Below are 16,715 nucleotides of genomic sequence, written 5' to 3'. Positions count from 1 at the left end.
AGATGCATGGTTTGGGTTCATCCCTGGTTTGGGATTCAAAACTGTTTAGAAATTTCAGCAAGTTAGACCACAAAAGAGTTATGAAAGGCTAACACCAGAGCAAAACATTTTGCAATGCTCAACATGAAACATTGCGATGGACCTAGACAAGTATTTGTTGCGTTTCAATATGTGACCCTTTTCAAAACTTTGAAGTTTGGTCCCGATTCAAGACGGGAAAAAAAACCCAGTCGAAGAATATTTGAGGGAGACGAAAATCATGCTGTGGCCAACTCTAAACAAAGCAGGCTTCCGTTCCTGCTTCACAGGCTGGGCTTGCAACGATGTCCTCATCTTCCCGCAGGTAGCTAGTATATCCAGAGGCGCTTTCTCCCTGCAGGGCCTGTGATGTGTTTGGAAGCCCACACTGGTTTAATGTTACAAGACAGGTACTTGTGTCCAGCACTTGTGTCACATCCCTTCCTGTGCTGCTGCCGCCGTCCCCTTCACGTCTCTCTCTTCCCTATCACAACCCCGGTGCTTTGTGCAGCGGGGTGACAGCCGAACAGAGGTGGCACGTGAGTGGCACTCCATTACCAAGCCCTAGTGCCTGTGGTGACAGTTCAATTAGAGCGAGCCAGCCCAGGAGCCTGCTGGGATTGTGAGCTCTGCCGCTCGAATCTCTTCTCTTATTCCTGATCGGTCCTCCCTGCACAAAGCCAGGGACAGCAGAGAGGGGAGACTGGGAGCGGGGAGATGGCAACTCCTCTCCGGTGGTAGGTGAGGAGGGTGACTGGGCTGCAGAACAGAATGTGTTCAGCTCAGAGGGGTTTGCCTGGGCACTTAGAATCACAGACTCCCAGGGCTGGAAGAGACCTCAGGAGTCATTGAGTCCAGCCCCCTGCCCAAAGCAGGAACAACCCCAACTAACTCATCCCAGCCAGGGCTTGGTCAAGCCGGGACTTAAAACCTCTAGGGATGGAGATTCCACCCCCTCCTTAGGGAACCCATTCCCAGTGCTTCCTCACCCTCCTAGGGAAATTGTTTTTCCGAATATCCAATCTAGACCTCTTCCACCGCAACTTGAGACCATCACTCCTCGTTCTGCCATCTGTCCCCACTGAGAACAGCCTCTCTCCATCCTTTTTGGAACCCCCCTTCAGGCAGTTGAAGGCTGCTATCGAATCCCCCCTCACTCTTCTCTTCTGCAGCCTAAATAAGCCCAAATCCCTCAGCCTCTCCTCCCCTAATCATTTTTGTTGGCCTCCGCTGGGCTCTCTCTAGAGCGTCCATATCTTTTCTGTAAAGGGAGCCCCAGAATTGGATGCGATACTCCAGATGTGATCTCCCCAGTGCGGAATAAAGGAGAATAATCACTTCTGTAGATCTGCTGGCAATGCTCCTAATGCAGCCTAATATGCCGTTAGCCTTCTTGGCTACAAGGGCACCCTTCCCAAATCCTCCTTTAAAACCAGTCACGCTCCAGGATTAATCACAGAGAAATCATCTTGCCCACGTCTCCCGTGCCAGACTGCATTGCATGCATCTCTGCTCAGTGCTGCTGCCCTGCTCACACAAGACTCAGCAGCATTGGACTGGGGTGATTAAAACGGGTTTTTATTTCTGTGCTTTTTGCCCTATTTTAAACAATTTTAATTTTCACAGTTGTGGGAAATTCCCAACTCCATGGGCTGCTCCTGCTCCCAGACGGCAAAGGCAATTCCAGTCGTAACATCACTCGGGTTGTGCAATAGCATTCCAAGTCCTGCATGCTGAGCAGGAAGATGCATGTGAAGGGGAGTTCGGTTTCTCTGACAGGCCTGGGGCCGGTAGATCGGAGAAGGTCTGGAGAAACGCTTGGTGACGCGCAAACTGAGGCAATTGAAGGCCACCAGGTGGTTTCAGCTGTTGAATCCTATGCAGATGGACGAAGGGGTTGTTTTGGATGGCAGGCAGGGAGTTACGTATCAAGTGCAGGACCAGTGTTAACGAGGCCCATTCAGTTGCTGTGTTCTCTCTCTCTGCTGAGTACCCCCATAAGCCTGTGGCACCAAATTGCACAGAGAGCTTAGGTTCAAAGCCAAGAATCTCAGCCTCTAAATGGGATATGAAATAGTCGGATAGCTGCCTGGATGGCCCTGATTCCACATACAGCTCAATCCACCCCCTTTTCAGCTCCAGAGACCTGCTGTTAATGGCTTGGAACCGGTGGTCTTCAGGTAGCCTCTCGTGCCTCGTCTTCTGGGGCTTTTTTCTGCTTCTTACCCTCTCCGCAGGAATGACGGGGAACTGGTGGGGACACTGTGACAGAGGCTTGAGAGTCTTCTGCCAGCAAACCCTCTAGGGAATGTTCCGCCTTCATCAAGGCAGAAGAAAGGAACTAGCCTCAGCTCCTTAAAGAACCTAAGAGGGCCAGATATCGTACACTTGTAAATACAGCCTGTCTCCCCTCCACGGGCTGCTCCTGCTCCCACCTCCCCTGCTTCCTCAGCAAAAGGGAAGAAGCGAGGAAAGTATAGGCAGCCCAGGGAGGCAGCCCCTTCCAGCCTGGAAGGCCACATGGTGTGGAAAAAGTGAATAAGGAAAAGTTATTTACTTGTTCCCACAATATAAGAACTAGGGGTCACCAAATGAAATGAACAGGCAGCAGGTTTAAAAGAAACAAAAGGAAATTTTTCTTCACTCAGTGCACAGTCAACTTGTGGAACTCCTTGCCAGAGGATGTTGTGAAGGCTAGGACATTAGCAGTGTTCAAAAAAGAGCTAGATAGATTCATGGCGGTTAGGTCCATCACTGGCTATTAGCCAGGATGGCTAGGAATGGTGTCCCTAGCCTCTGTCAGGACAGGGATCACGTGAGGATCACCTGTTGGGTTCCCTCCCTCTGGGGCATCTGGTATCTGATTTTGGCCACTGTGGGCAGACAAGACACTGGGCTAGATGGACCTTTGGTCTGACCCAGTCTGGCTGTTCTTATGTATGTCTACATGGTGGAGCTATTTCGGGATCCTGGAGGGATCCCAAAATAGTTATTCCGCATCTTTTGAGCAGGCCCATTATTTTGAAATATAAGGGGCTCGCTAATTCTGACCTTCCTGTAAACCTCGTTCCACGAGGATTAAGGGACGTTTCGAAATAAGCTATTTTGAAATTAACTCAAACTAAGCGATGCAATCTGCGTCGCTCAAACTGCATAGCTTATTGCCAGCTCCGAGCGCAGTGTAGACACACCTGAACAGATGAACCGAGAGATTTCATTTGAGGTGGCTCCCGCTCTCTGTTCTCATGTTGGGAAGTTTGATGCAAAGATGAGAGGTTGCTAACTGGGGAGCATTGCTTCCTTACAGTTCATCTGAATAATTCCAGCCTTTTGCCAGAGGCAGGATGGCTTAGTGAGTAGTGTTCCTCCTACGTTTTCCCCCCACCCCTGAGCAGAATGAATTTTCTTGTGGGCACCAGTGCAGAGGGGCTGTGTGACACATCATATTCATGATAATGCCCCTAACAAAATGTATGTGGCAGGAGTGAGATCAAAGGGTTCTGAGTGCAGGAGGGGGCTCAGACACAGGGCTGGAGTACAGGGGTATAAGGACTCCAGCTGGGGGTGTGGGTCCTAGGGTGGGTTTGATGTTGAGGGGTTTGGGGTGCAGGTGAGGGGAGAGGCTCTGGGCTTGGGGTTAGTGTGCAAGACGGGGTACAGGCTCTGGGCTGGGGATGTGGGCTTTAGGTTGGGGCTGGGATGGGGGCTTTGGGGTGCAGAAGCATTTTCAGGGTGCGGAGAGCTCCAGGTGGGACAGGAACTTCTCCCCACTATCCCTGGCAGCTTCAGGGCTTGGGAAGAGATTTCTCTCCCCACTGTCTCCCCGAGCTGCTGTGCAGGGTTTAACAGGAACTTACCTGTGAGTAAATCACTCGACTGAAACTTAGGAGAAGTAGGTTCTAATCCCTCCTCTGCCACTGAGCTGCTTACTGGTCTTTGGCAAGTCACTTTCCCCATTCTGTGCCTCAGTTTCCCCTCCTCTAACAATGGGGCTAGTGATACTGACCTTGGAGATCCATAGGAGCTGGTTGTTGTTGTGTCTACTGACAAGCTCCCCTCCCTCTGCCTGCGATCAGTTACATGTCAGGCCAGGACAAGAGCTAAGGAAGCTGAAATTCCCAGCAGGCCCTTGATTTCTCTTCTGCACTCCAGTTTGGGGATTGGGGAGCCCCCCTGATGTGACTGTTTAAACTCTCAGGGTATGTCTACACTACCCCGCTAGTTCGAACTAGCGGGGTAATGTATGCATACCGCACTTGCTAATGAAGCCCGGGATTTGAATTTCCCGGGCTTCATTAGCATAAGCGGGGAGCCGCCATTTTTAAATCCCCGCTGCTTCGAACCCCGTGTAGCGCGGCTACACGGGGCTCGAACTAGGTAGTTCGGACTAGGGTGCCTATTCCGAACTACCGGTACACCTCGTTTCACGAGGAGTACCGGTAGTTCGGAATAGGACCCTAGTCCGAACTACCTAGTTCGAGCCCCGTGTAGCCGCGCTACACGGGGTTCGAAGCAGCGGGGATTTAAAAATGGCGGCTCCCCGCTTATGCTAATGAAGCCCGGGAAATTCAAATCCCGGGCTTCATTAGCAAGTGCGGTATGCATACATTACCCCGCTAGTTCGAACTAGCGGGGTAGTGTAGACATACCCTCAGTGACTTTTATCATTAGAGTTGACCCAACAAATAAGACTCTGTTGCCCTAGGCCCGCCCATCACACAGCTGGCTCTTTCCAATGACCAGCAGAAGGGAGCCAGCTTTTCAAACCCTGTGGAACACCTCAAGGTTAGGGGCCTCATTCAGGACACCCTCCGTCCAATTCGGTCCAAGCAAGGTCGAAAAACTGTCTCCTGCCCTCAGACTCAACCCCCGAATGCCGAGACTGATACTTGGTTGTTGGGAAAATTTAGAAGGGGTCAGAGGGAGTCCAAGCTAAAGCTAAGAAACGTCACCATTTAGCTAGAGACATGACTGCACGGTCATGGTCCAAGGAGCTTTCCGGGGGGAGGGACACCCTGGATTTTTCCTTTGCAGCATCACATGCATCTTAGTGCGAGGCCTGGGTGTGAGATGGAAATGTACAGGGGCTTTTGGTCCTTTGTCTCACTCCTTTTGGTTCCCTGCATTCCTGCCTTCGTGCCGCAGGCTTCGGCATGGGGACGATGTATTGATTGTGACGAATGCAATTAAGCCGTGTTAATGAAGTTCAAACAAGTGTTATCATAAATTTGGCAGCGTGGAGAGAAACAAAAGGTCAGCTGCAGCCCTGTGTCATATTTCCAGCACGCTTGTGAATGCTAATGAGCCAGTCCTGGTCAGAACATAGTCCCCTTCTCGGGGCTCTGGGATTGTATGAAGTGTTCCCAAATTTCCAGGGTGTGTTGGCTCAAAGGGGCAACTCAGGCAAGGTGGCAAACTTGCAAAAGTTTTCATCTCAGCTCTGCTGGTGCATATCTGGAAGCCAATGGTGTTACACCAGTGTAGGAGAGATCACCATTAGGTCCACTCTGACGGTCCCCCTCTGCCCAGCTGCAGAGAAAGGAGGCGCTCCGGCGCAGGTTGAGGATTGATGAACCCAGTCGCCTTTTCCTGTGTTCTCTGACTCTTTCTTCTGCTCCATCCTGACTTCTCCTTTTGGCCCAGAGATGTCTGAGCTCTGATTGGCTCTGGCTAGTTTTAGTTGCATGTTTTCACCCGGAAGTGGCATCAGCTCCAGAAACTGAATCCATAACTTGGCTTTTCCAAGTCTCTGGGCTGTTTGGATTGGGATTTTGGTTAGAGCAAACCCCTGCTCATCACTTAGGCCAGTGGTCTCCAACCTTTTTACACCCAAGATCACTTTTTAAATGACAGACCAAGCCAAGATCTACTGCCCCACCCCTTCCTTGAAGCCCCGCCCTCTGTAGTCTCCTCCTCTCCATCACTTGCTATCCCCATTCCTTATACCGCTACTTTAAAAAAAATTCCCACCATTCCTCGCAGCTACTCACCTGTGCTGTTGCTCGGTGAGTATCTGCTCCTCAAATGAGGAAATCTAATGTAAATGTACTGCGCAGGCGCACAGTTCAGAGAGGACTCAAGAGCTACTCTTAGAGCCTCTGAGATCTACCGGTAGATCACGATCTACTGGTTGGTGACCATGGACTTAGGCTATGTTTGCACTGCCCCTCTCTTGCGCAAAAGCCTATGCAAATGAAGCACGGATTAGCATATTGCAATGCTTCATTTGCATAATTCTTCCTCATTTTTTCAGGAAGAACGGCTCTTGCGCAAGAGGGGGTTTTTGCGCAAAAAGGGGCCGTCCACACAGCTCCTTTTTGCGCAAAAGCTCCTTGTACAAAAACGGCTCCTAATTAATTATGTAAATGAAGCCTGGCAATATGCTAATCTGCGCTTCATTTGCATAGGCTTTTGCTCAAAAGGGGGGCAGTGTAGATGTAGCCGTAATGTCAACGGGTGCTGCTGGATGCTTTGCTTGAAGCATGTACCATGAATGCTGGGGAGAATTCTGAGCCACTGCATACATGCATAGTTCATGGGTTGTGCATTTTTTATTTATTTTTTTCTGAAGAAAATAGCTTCTGCCGGAATGCTGCTGCACTTCTGCGTATTTGCCTCCCAGAAGGTGCAGTGGCCCAACACCAGAGCAGCTGGTCCCAGCCAGGGCAGCCCCAGATATGATAGGGAAGCAACAGAGCCTGCAGTGCCTTCTACACAGCACCCGTTGGGCCAGGGCAGGAGAAAGATGGCTGTGGAGTCACAGACCAGTTCATGAGGGCTAGTGAGGGGGACAGACTGGGGCAGGCCAACATGGGGGAAAGTGTTGGCTGAGTGGTGGCACAGAGACACATGGGGATGAGGGAGGGGGTGCAGGGCTACATGGGGGAAGGAGGCCGGCTGAGAGGCTGAATGTGGACAGGGACAGAAATCCCTGACTGAATGGGAGAGCCCAGGATCATGCAGCCAAGGATCACTGCCCTCCCACACCAGTCCCAGTACCGTACTTTTCTCTCAGCCAACAATTCTTTAATTTCACACCCAGGGCTATGTCTAAACTACGGGGTTTTTCCAGGATACCTCTTTCTGGGATTAGTCTCTCAAACCTCTGGTATCCCGGAAAAACTCTGCCACATCCAGGGAACACAGTGTAGACGGAGCTTGGTCCTGCCTTGAGGGCGGGGAGCTGGACTCGATGACCTCTCGAGGTCCCTTCCAGTCCTATTATTCTATGATTCTTCCCCTTTTTTTGGCGGAACAGCAGATGCGCTCTTTTGGAAGAAGAAGAAGGGCTTCCATGAGGAAGAAGGGCTCTTCCAAAAGAGGTTTTTTTCTGAAATTTGGCCCAGTGTAGATGGGCCAAATTTTGGAAAAGCCACTTCTGAAAAAACTATCAGAAAAAGGTGCACAAATTGCGGAGTGCAATTTGTGTACCTTTTTCCAATAAAACCCTATAGTCTAGACATAGACCAAGCTCCTTCCCAGAAATTACTTCCTCATCTCCTCCACTACCCCAATGCTCCCAAACCTTTGCACTGCGTCTGAGGGGTGTGGAAGATATGTTTCTCTATGGTTGTTTACATGAATTATTACTCAGCATTCTGTATTAATATACCTAGTAAGGAATCTATTTCTCAAAAAAACATTTCCTAATTTTGTTGTTGTTGTCTGTATTTTATGGCCATTCTGGATGAAAGGTATTTTGAAATAAATGACCGAAATACTCAAAGCGGATGTGATTATAGCTTGTTATTTTGCCATGTAGAATAGGCAGAGTTTAAAAACTTGTGCACAGAACTTTTAATCTTTTGGCGCAGAATCCCCTTAGGAGTAACCATGGCTGCTGACGCTGCTGTGAGGTCTTTTGAGCACCAGTGCATCCTCCGTGCAGAGAAACCAGCAGCTAGTAGCAGATGGCTTGGCGTAGGGGAGCTCCTCAGAGGGGCTAGCTAAGTTAGCATTCATGTTAGACCAATACATACTAGTATGGATACTTTGCTTTTGCTCCTTCAGTTGGATATTGACACCAAGCACCCAGGCACAATCAATTTTAGCTCTAATGTTCCTACATAAGACAAGTTTGACTTCAGGTTCCCTCTAGCCAACTCCTTAGCAACTCAGTAACTCCCTAGCTGTGACTCCAGTTACTTCGGCATTGAGTCATGCTCCGTCCTTAAAACCCAGCTGTCTTGTGTGACCATCCTGTCAGATGAGGACTACTGAATTAACTGGAATAACTCCAGTGAAAGAATGGCATGGGATTCTTTAAGAGTTGGGTGCAAATCAGTCGTATGTCCATCCTGACCACACCCATCACCTGAGCATCTAGGCACCACCAGCTGGTTTCTCCAAGATGGAAGCAACAACCATCCCCGGTCCAGGTGCTCCTCAGAGCCAGGCACTTGCATTCCAGAGGGACAAAACCGACGCCGATATTCACAACCTCCCAATCTGCTTTGGGCTTCAGCCAATACAGCAGCAAGGCACCTTGCAGAGTTTTTGTGCACTGTTAAAAATCACCCCAGCAGGCCCCGGGTCTGTCTCAGATAAAAGCTGGCGATGTTAAGTAGCAGCAGGTGCATTGATGCACCTGATTTATGAATGCAAACTCGTCCAGTTGTTCTGGGAAAGCTTCCAGGAAAAAGTCACCCCTACAGCTGGGGATCAGCCTTCCACTCAAGCAGTTTTAATAAATACACTGCTAATACAAGCCCCGGTGACTTACGTTTTCTATTTATCCGGAGAAGAGGGAGAGGCCCGGGGAAAGCTTCTCCAAACACCCCTTCCCACCAAAGAGTCCTCACCCCACCACTTGAAGGACAGAGACCACCTCTAGAGATGGGAGGGACTTAGGAGCTGAAAGAGTCATGGTAATCAATCAGCTGACTGCTAACCAGGGTGACATTGAGTACTAGTTGCAGTGGAAGGTGTGAGCTGAGTCTCTGTCGATTAAAACTAACGGCCCATTTCACACAGACCACCAAAGAGCTACTAGATCGTAACATCTCTGGGTCAAGAATGACCTAAATGCACAATCCACAAGTAAACATCTCCGGATCTCATTCCCAGTGTCCAGATGGATCTAGTTCCCCAGCTCTTCACATGTTTGAAAACTTGGGCACAGTATGAGAAATCAGTCATAATTAAGCAAGGTAACTCCTACAGGCCCGATTGGTTGCTAAGAAACTACATTCATAAAAAATGGAAGTGTCTAAAGTGCTGCTAAAAATAATTGTCTGGACAAATCAGTGACCAACAGTGGCTGCATTAGAAAGGATTTCATTTAACTCTGACTACAGTGTAGAAATCTTAACCAGCAATGTTCTTCTTTCACCGATATACCAGAATGACTAACCCACTCCATAATATCACTGTATCACTACAGTAACAAAGAGTTCATATAAACCTGTGTGATGTGTGATCGGTTTTACTAGGGCTCTCAATTAACCACAGATAACGCATGTGATCAACTCAAAAAATGAATCACAATTAAAAAAAATAATTGTGATTAATCACACTGTTTAACACAGAAATGTATTAAACATTGTGGATGTTTTTCTACATTATCAAATAAACTGATTTCAGTTACAGCACAGAACACATCGTGTACGCCAGGGCTGGGCAATAATTTTTGATGGGGGACCACTCCAAGAATTTGGAAAGTGGTCAAGGGCCATACTCTTCCAGGATATTAATGGAGGAGGTGCAGGGAGGTTGAGTGCAGAAGGGAGCTTGGGGTAAGTGAGGGAGGTTGGGTGAAGGAGGCAGTTGTGACCTGGGGCACTGGATGGGATGCAGGGGGTTGGAGTGTGACCTAGGGCAGGGAATTGAGATACAGGAAGGAGAGGGTGCAGGGATTTGGGTTGTGAGCTAGGGCAGGAGGGGACTGTGATCTGGGGCAGGGGGTTGAGGTGCCCATCTGGGAGGGGATATAGGTGCAGGAGGGGGGCAGAGGTTTTGGTGGTATAGGGAGCAGGAGTGGGGGGCAGAAGGTTGGGGAAGGGAGGGGCTCGGGTGCCAGAGGCAGGATCTGGCCAGGAAACTTACCGGCCATTGGCCTATTCCTGAATCAGCTTCCCTGCCAGCCAGTGTTCCCTCTAAGGTGCGAGGCAGCCCAGCTTCACAGGTGATTTATCAGCCCCGCCCAATCAGTCAGCTCCATGCACAGAACCCTGAGCCCTTGACGGGGTGGGGCTGATTAAGCACCTGTGAAGCTGTGCTGCTCCACAGCTTAGAGGGAACCTGTCTGCCTGCCCCGCCCCCGCACAGGCAGCAGCCATGTGGTCTGGAGCCCCTTGTGCTTCGTGGCTGCCTGTTATTGAAACAGGCCGCTCCCGTTGGCCGGTTTCTAGCCAGGAAACGGCCAATGAGATTGTGCTGAGGAAGGGAGCAGCTCCTAAAGCTTTCCCCTCGCCTCCCTGCTGAGTTTCTGAGAGGCTTGCGTGTTGGGTGAGGGAAGCCTTTATTTCCTCTATCTACTTCTAGTAGGTGAATTGAAAAACACTCTTTCTTTTGTTTTTACACAGTAAATTTTTGTAAAACAAATAAATATATATAAAGGGAGTACCATACACTTTGTATCCTGGTTGTAATTGAAATCAATATAATTAGAAATGTAGAAAACAGCCAATAATATATAAATAAATGGCATCTTATTATTAACAGCATAATTAATTGCAAGATTAATTATTTTAATTGCTTGACAGCCCTGAATTTTAGACAATATCTATCTTTCTATCCAGCTGAATAATTATTTAAAACTGTATATTTTTATATGGCCTCTGATGGATCCATGTTTGCTTTACAGCAAGCATTTTCTGACTGTATATTTCCAAAAATTGTCAGTAATGCCCAGCAAACAAGGGGATATTGGAAAACCATTCATACATCAAATTCTACAAAGTTTCCTCAAGCAAACTGTTATCAAAGTCATGGGAGCTTTGCCAGGCTTAGTCCCACAAGATCTGGCCCTCTATTAATAGGAAGAAGAGAAAAATTTTGTGTTGATTGACTGGGCACTTTTCCTGCTGATGGATCATAAAGCACTTACTGAACTATGCAGGTAGGAACTGCATGTCCAGCCACTGTAATGGGGCTGCCTGTGGTGGACAGTCCATAGGTCCCTGCACAGCAGCGAGTAAGTGTGTGGAGAGGAACTGGGTTAGGATGCATGGGAAACCCCTGCTCTGTGAAACAATGCCTGGACATCATCAATTCCAAAATAGCCAATCTCTTTGTTCTTTGGGGTTTCACGCAAAGTCACCTGCATGCAAGTCTGTTTGCCCAAAGCAGGACCAACCCAACTAAATCAACCCAGCCAGGACTTTGTCAAGCTGAGACTTAAAAACCTCTAGGGATGGAGATTCCACCCCCTCCCTAGGGAACCCATCCCAGTGCTTCCCCGCCCTCCTAGGGAAAGAGTTTGTCCTAATAACCAGCCTACACCTCCCGCACTGCAACTTGAGACCATTGCTCCTTGTTCTGTCATCTGTCCCCACTGAGAACAGCCTCTCTCCATCCTCTTTGGAACCTCCTTCAGGTAGTTGAAAGCTTCTATCAAATCCCCCCTCACTCTTCTGCAAACTAAACAAGCCCAAATCCCTCAGCCTCTCCTCATAATTCATGTGCTCCAGTCCCCTAATCATTTTGGTCACCCTCCACTGGACTCTCTCCAATGTGTCCACATCCTCTCTGTAATGGGGCGAGGACCCAGCCCTGGATACAATATTCCAGATGTGGCCTCACCAGCATAAATAAAGGGGAAGAATCACTTCCCTAGATCTGCTGGCAATGCTCCTCCTGATGCCCCCTAATATGTCGTTATCCTTCTTGGCTACAAGGGCAAACTATTGACTCATCTCCATCTTCTCATCCACTGGAATTCCCAGGTCCTTTTCTGCAGAACTGCTACTTAGCTAGTCGGTCCCCAGCCTGTAACAATGCTTGGGATTCTTCCGTCCCAAGGGCAGGACTCTGCACTTGTCCTTGTTGAACCTCATCAGATTTCTTGTGGCCCAATCCTCCAATTTGTCTAGGTCACTCTGGACTCTATCCCTGCCCTCCAACATATCTACCTCTCCCCCTAGCTTAGTGTCATCTGCAAACTTGCTGAGGGTGGAATCCATCCCCTCATCCAGGTCATTAATGAAGATGCTGAACAAAACTGACCCCTGGAGCACTCCACTTGGCAGTGACCACCAGTCAAACATTGATCACTACCTGTTGAGTCAGATAATCTAGCCAGCTTTCTATCCACCTTACAGTCCATTTATCCTATCCTGACTTCCTGAACTTGCTGGCATGAATACTGTGAGGGTGTGTCTAAACTACATGGCTCCATCGATGGAGCCATATAGATTAGGCTGATCGGCAAAGGGAAATGAAGCGGTGATTTAAATAATCGTGGCTTCATTTAAATTTAAATGGCTGCCGCGCTGAGCCAACAAACAGCTGATCAGCTGTTTGTCGGCTCAGCGCACTAGTCTGGACGCTCCCACGCCGACCTGAAAGCCCTTTATCGACCTCCCCGTTATGCCTCGTAGGATGAGGTTTACCGGAGAGGTTGATAAAGGGCTTTCATATTGGCAGGGAAGCGTCCAGACTGTCCCGATCTGCCGACAAACAGCTGATCGGCAGAGTGGGGCAGCCATTTAATTTAAATGAAGCTGCAATTATTTAAATCACGGCTTCATTTCCCTTTGCTGAACAAACAAATCTACATGGCTCCGTCGACGGAGCCATGTAGTCTAGACGTACCCTGAGAGACCATATAAAAAAAAAAGGTAAACAAGGCAGCTTGGCCAGGACTGGGCCCTTTTTGGCTCAAGAGTGTGTAGAAACGATGAATCCCAAGCTTGGACCATCCTTCTGCGGCCGGGCACCATGACTCAGCCAGAATCTGTCACGCTCTCTGTTTCCCTCAGCCTCCACACGCCAGTGTCTCCACAAGAGACATGAGATCTGAAAACAACTTCCGCGTATTCCTCGAACTGACGTCCCCATCTTTGGTGTGAGGCATATGGAGCAAAATGGCCAAGAAAGGATCTTTCCATCGGGTCTTAGAACCAAAATTAAACTGACAAGCGCCACGACCTTCTAGTGCAGCTCTCTTCCCATCCTGCAGCCTCTGTCCACAGAGCAGGCCCAGGGAGCTCATGCCGACCCCTCTCCTCAGTGTAGGACTCACCTTTCCACCCAGTTCTTGTAGCTGGGGATGTCCTTGGCATACAGAAGCTTGTTAGACGGGGAGTCTTTGCCCAGACGGTGCTCCGAGGTGGAACAGGAGTCCATGAAGGTCTGAGCCACCACCGAGAGGCAGGCATCGGTGATGCTGTTCTTGTGGATGTCGAATACGAACTGGGGGTTTTTGATCATGTTGACCCAGAACCGTAGTGGCAAACTGCAGGGGGGAAGGCAGAGGGGAAGAACATGGTTCAGAGTCAGAACACCATTCCTACCCATCCTGGCTAATCGCCATTGATGGACCTAACCTCCATGAATCTACCTAGCTGTTTTTTGAACCCTGTTAAAGTCCTGGTCAAATTCCTGGCTCAAATTCCTCCCTGGTGGGACTCTACTCAATTCACCTTGAGTAGCATCTGACTCTGCAAAGGGCCCCACTGAAACTGGTGGAACTAGCAGGGCTGGCAGAGAGGGTCCCTCCTTAAGGTCTGTAAATGCCTCGCAAGGGTGCTGGAACGAGACCCGCCTGCTAATTGCTCCCCCAGACGTGGCTAGAAGAGGTCATATACCTGCAAACCGTAGAACTATCTGTGCTTGTAAGTGGGGAGCGGGTCTGAATTTTCAGTCTCAGCAATACCTGGGGTGGGCAGGGATGTGTAACACTAAAAAATGGGGTGTTGGCATTGAGCTTCCCAATTACAATTCCATGCGCTGGTTGAAATTGCCCTGGGTGGTAACCACCCTGGCCGTGCTATGTAGCTGGACCTCTGGCCTGCCCCCAGCCCCAGCAGGCTGGGTAGAGCACAGCTCGGGGGTAATTAGAAGCCTCTGTGATCAAAGCCCACCCACTGGATCACCATCTTCGGGGCTTTGGCAAGTCTGGTTTCAAATGTCTCCAGGGCAGGGGCATCTGTCACATTACCCCTCATGTTCACAGATCTTCATTGCTGGCCTTTGCCGAGCTACAACTCCCCTTTCCTGACTTGCATCCCATTGCTTCTAGGTGTCCTGGGGGTGAAAGGCACTTAACATTGCTTACAGGTGCTGTCCTAATATAATCAACGGAGATATACCATTTCATAGCACTGGTAGGGACCTTGACAGATGATTGAGTCCAGTCCCCTGCCCTCACAGCAGGACCAAGTACCAGCCCTGACAGATTTACCCCCAAATGGACCCCTCAAGAATTGAGCTCACACCGCTGGGTTGAGCAGGCCAATGCTCAAACCACTAAGCTGCTGCTACTCCTCCCCGCTTACCTTGGGGCCCTTCCAACTCTTCAAACAGCTCCCTGCTGGCTTTGGTCTCAGCTCTTGCCGGCGCTGCGCACCAGGGTGCACCCGCTTCCTTGCACTTCTGCCTGGTTCCCTAACAATTCTCCTCTCTCCCTGGGGTCTACAGCCTGCAGACCCCGCCAGGCAGACGTCCTTTTGGGTTAGTCACCACCTCGTTTTCCCCCCGATGCCTCTGGAGCCGACAAACGTGTGGGCTGAACATCAGGCAGAAACTTGCCTTTGGGCGCCGGTGAGAGTCTCCCCCAGAGAAGCAGCTGAAGCCCAGTTGCTGGAGACATTTGCAACCAGAAGGTAGGGGACTGGGCTAACACCTGAAAGAGCAGTGGGCCGTGGAAGGGGGAGGAAGTGCTGGGCAAGTTGGCCTGACAACGGTCTCTTGCAACTCAATTTCTCGGCTGCTACACTCCAGCCAGCCACAGGTAGCAGAGAGCACTGGCTGGGAGCGAGAAGGGGGAAGTGACTTGGAGTTAATTTAATCTGATTGAGAAGAGATCATTTCTTCCTCCACCCTTCCCCCGTTAAATAAACCTCCTGCTCATTTAGTCTGAGTGGCTGCAATCAGCCTTAGATTAGCGCCACAGATAATGTTAATAATATGCTAATGTTTCATTAGCTGAAAGCCTCTTTGATGCATGGGGTTTCTTTTTTTATTTCCCGGCACTGTGCCGACCTGCCAGTCAGCATGGCTGGTAAAAGGAGAAAACTCATCAGCTGGGAGTCCTGTGGTTCTCTTCTGCTGTGCCTTTTATAGTCCCTCGTATTAGTGCAGAAGAAGGGGGGGGGACAATTCCCCAGGGGACCCTCCCCAACAGGGTGACTCAGAGGATAAAAGCATCAGGGATCCTCTCGAGAGAGAGCTCTGTTCTATTCCAGTATGTGCAACAAGAGTGGGAGGGAAGTGCTGCCCAGTGGTTGGAGCAGAGTCAGGCTATGCCACTTACCCCCCCACTAGATGCTCGTGTGGCTCCTGTCGCCTGCACCCCATGACCCTTGATGGCTCTATCGCCACAGTGCCCCTGGGAACTACTGTGAACCCCCCTTCTCAGAGGCACAGAAACTAAGGGGGTGTCTATATCGCCATCACAGGCTGTGATTTCAGCTGGAGTAGACACGCCAGTGCTAGCTTCTATCCAGCTTGCTCAGGTGCTACAGCCATGAAGCATCAGCGACACAGGCCTTGTGACAATTACATGCCTAATTACCCACGGTCCTGGGCATGGCCTGCGCCGAAGCTTGATTCGGCCCAGCTCGGGTATATCTCCAAGCCACAATCAGACCCAGGAGACACGTGCCCGCTGAGCTTTTCCGCAGAGGATAATGGGAGTCCGTGGCAGAGCTGGAGACAAACCCAGCCGTTGCCTTACCCACTGACTGTCCTCCCTGCACATCAGAACCCCAAACCCGGTCCCCTCTACCCGGGACAGAGAGCAGGGCCGCGCCAGGGGAGCTCGCACTGACCAGTTGCTCTTCCAGGTGTGCCGCACGTGGGGGTCGTGGATGTTGTGCTTGTCGGCCTGCTCGTCCAGGAAATCAAACATGTACTTGATGGCGAGGGGCAGGGCGCTGCCGCGATGGGCCGTGCTGAAGATCGTCTCAAAGAGGTCGTCTACAAACTTCTGCAAAGTGCCCTGTTGGGGGGGTTAGGGGGGAAGGGAGGAAGGAGAAGAGCATGAGACACCATCCTGGGACCCGCTCTCGGTCTTGGACCCAGGCAGCAGCCTCAGCAAGCATCCATGGATGGAGCAGGCCAGGGACGCGGCCCCTTCTCTCTCCTTCGAGTTTGTCCCTCTGCGGAGGTGGAGAACTTCACCCTGCCTGGCTTCAACAGATATAGGGAAGTGTTTGCTTGGCGGTGTTGTTCACCGGGGCCCGTCTTTTGGCCCCCAAGTCCCAGAATGTGGAGGGATGTGTGAGCAGAAAAACCCCATATCGCAGAAAGGGTGGGGAGGTTTCCGGTTTGGGGTCAGATCTTCCACCGGTGTCACCTGGTGATGCTCCAGGGAAGTCGGGCTCCCCCAGTGTGTGGTGGGGAGTGGAGAGGTGGGTGTTTTGCATGCAAGACAGTCCAACCTGTGCACTGAGCAACACTCCTGCTCCCGATGGGGTTTTGCCACCCTCTGCGCAGGGAGCAGGCCCTGAAAGATCACGCAGTGCTCTGGGGCCGCCGTGCGGATGTCGGGATAGGCTTGTGCAGAGCCTGGGGAGGGTTCCCGTGCTCCCATA

The 16,715-nt window shown here is 50.3% G+C and overlaps 1 protein-coding gene across 5 annotated transcripts in view; it reads right to left on the bottom strand.

Annotated features, from left to right (window-relative positions):
- Positions 1-16,715, bottom strand: part of PLXNA4 (plexin A4) — a 684,657-nt gene that overhangs the window by 16,939 nt on the left and 651,003 nt on the right. For all 5 annotated transcript variants that reach the window (XM_075925673.1, XM_075925677.1, XM_075925684.1 and 2 more), the window contains 2 exons: positions 15,951-16,120; positions 13,202-13,414 (listed from right to left, as the gene is read on the bottom strand). In XM_075925673.1, the coding sequence (XP_075781788.1) occupies positions 13,202-13,414; positions 15,951-16,120 (383 nt within the window). The remainder of the gene's footprint in view (positions 1-13,201; positions 13,415-15,950; positions 16,121-16,715) is intronic.

The sequence above is a fragment of the Pelodiscus sinensis genome, chromosome 1 (assembly GCF_049634645.1).
Source record: "Pelodiscus sinensis isolate JC-2024 chromosome 1, ASM4963464v1, whole genome shotgun sequence".
In the NCBI taxonomy this organism is placed as follows: Eukaryota; Metazoa; Chordata; order Testudines; family Trionychidae; genus Pelodiscus; species Pelodiscus sinensis.
Note: the sequence above shows the minus strand (reverse complement) of the source record. Positions and strands in the feature narration are given on the sequence as shown.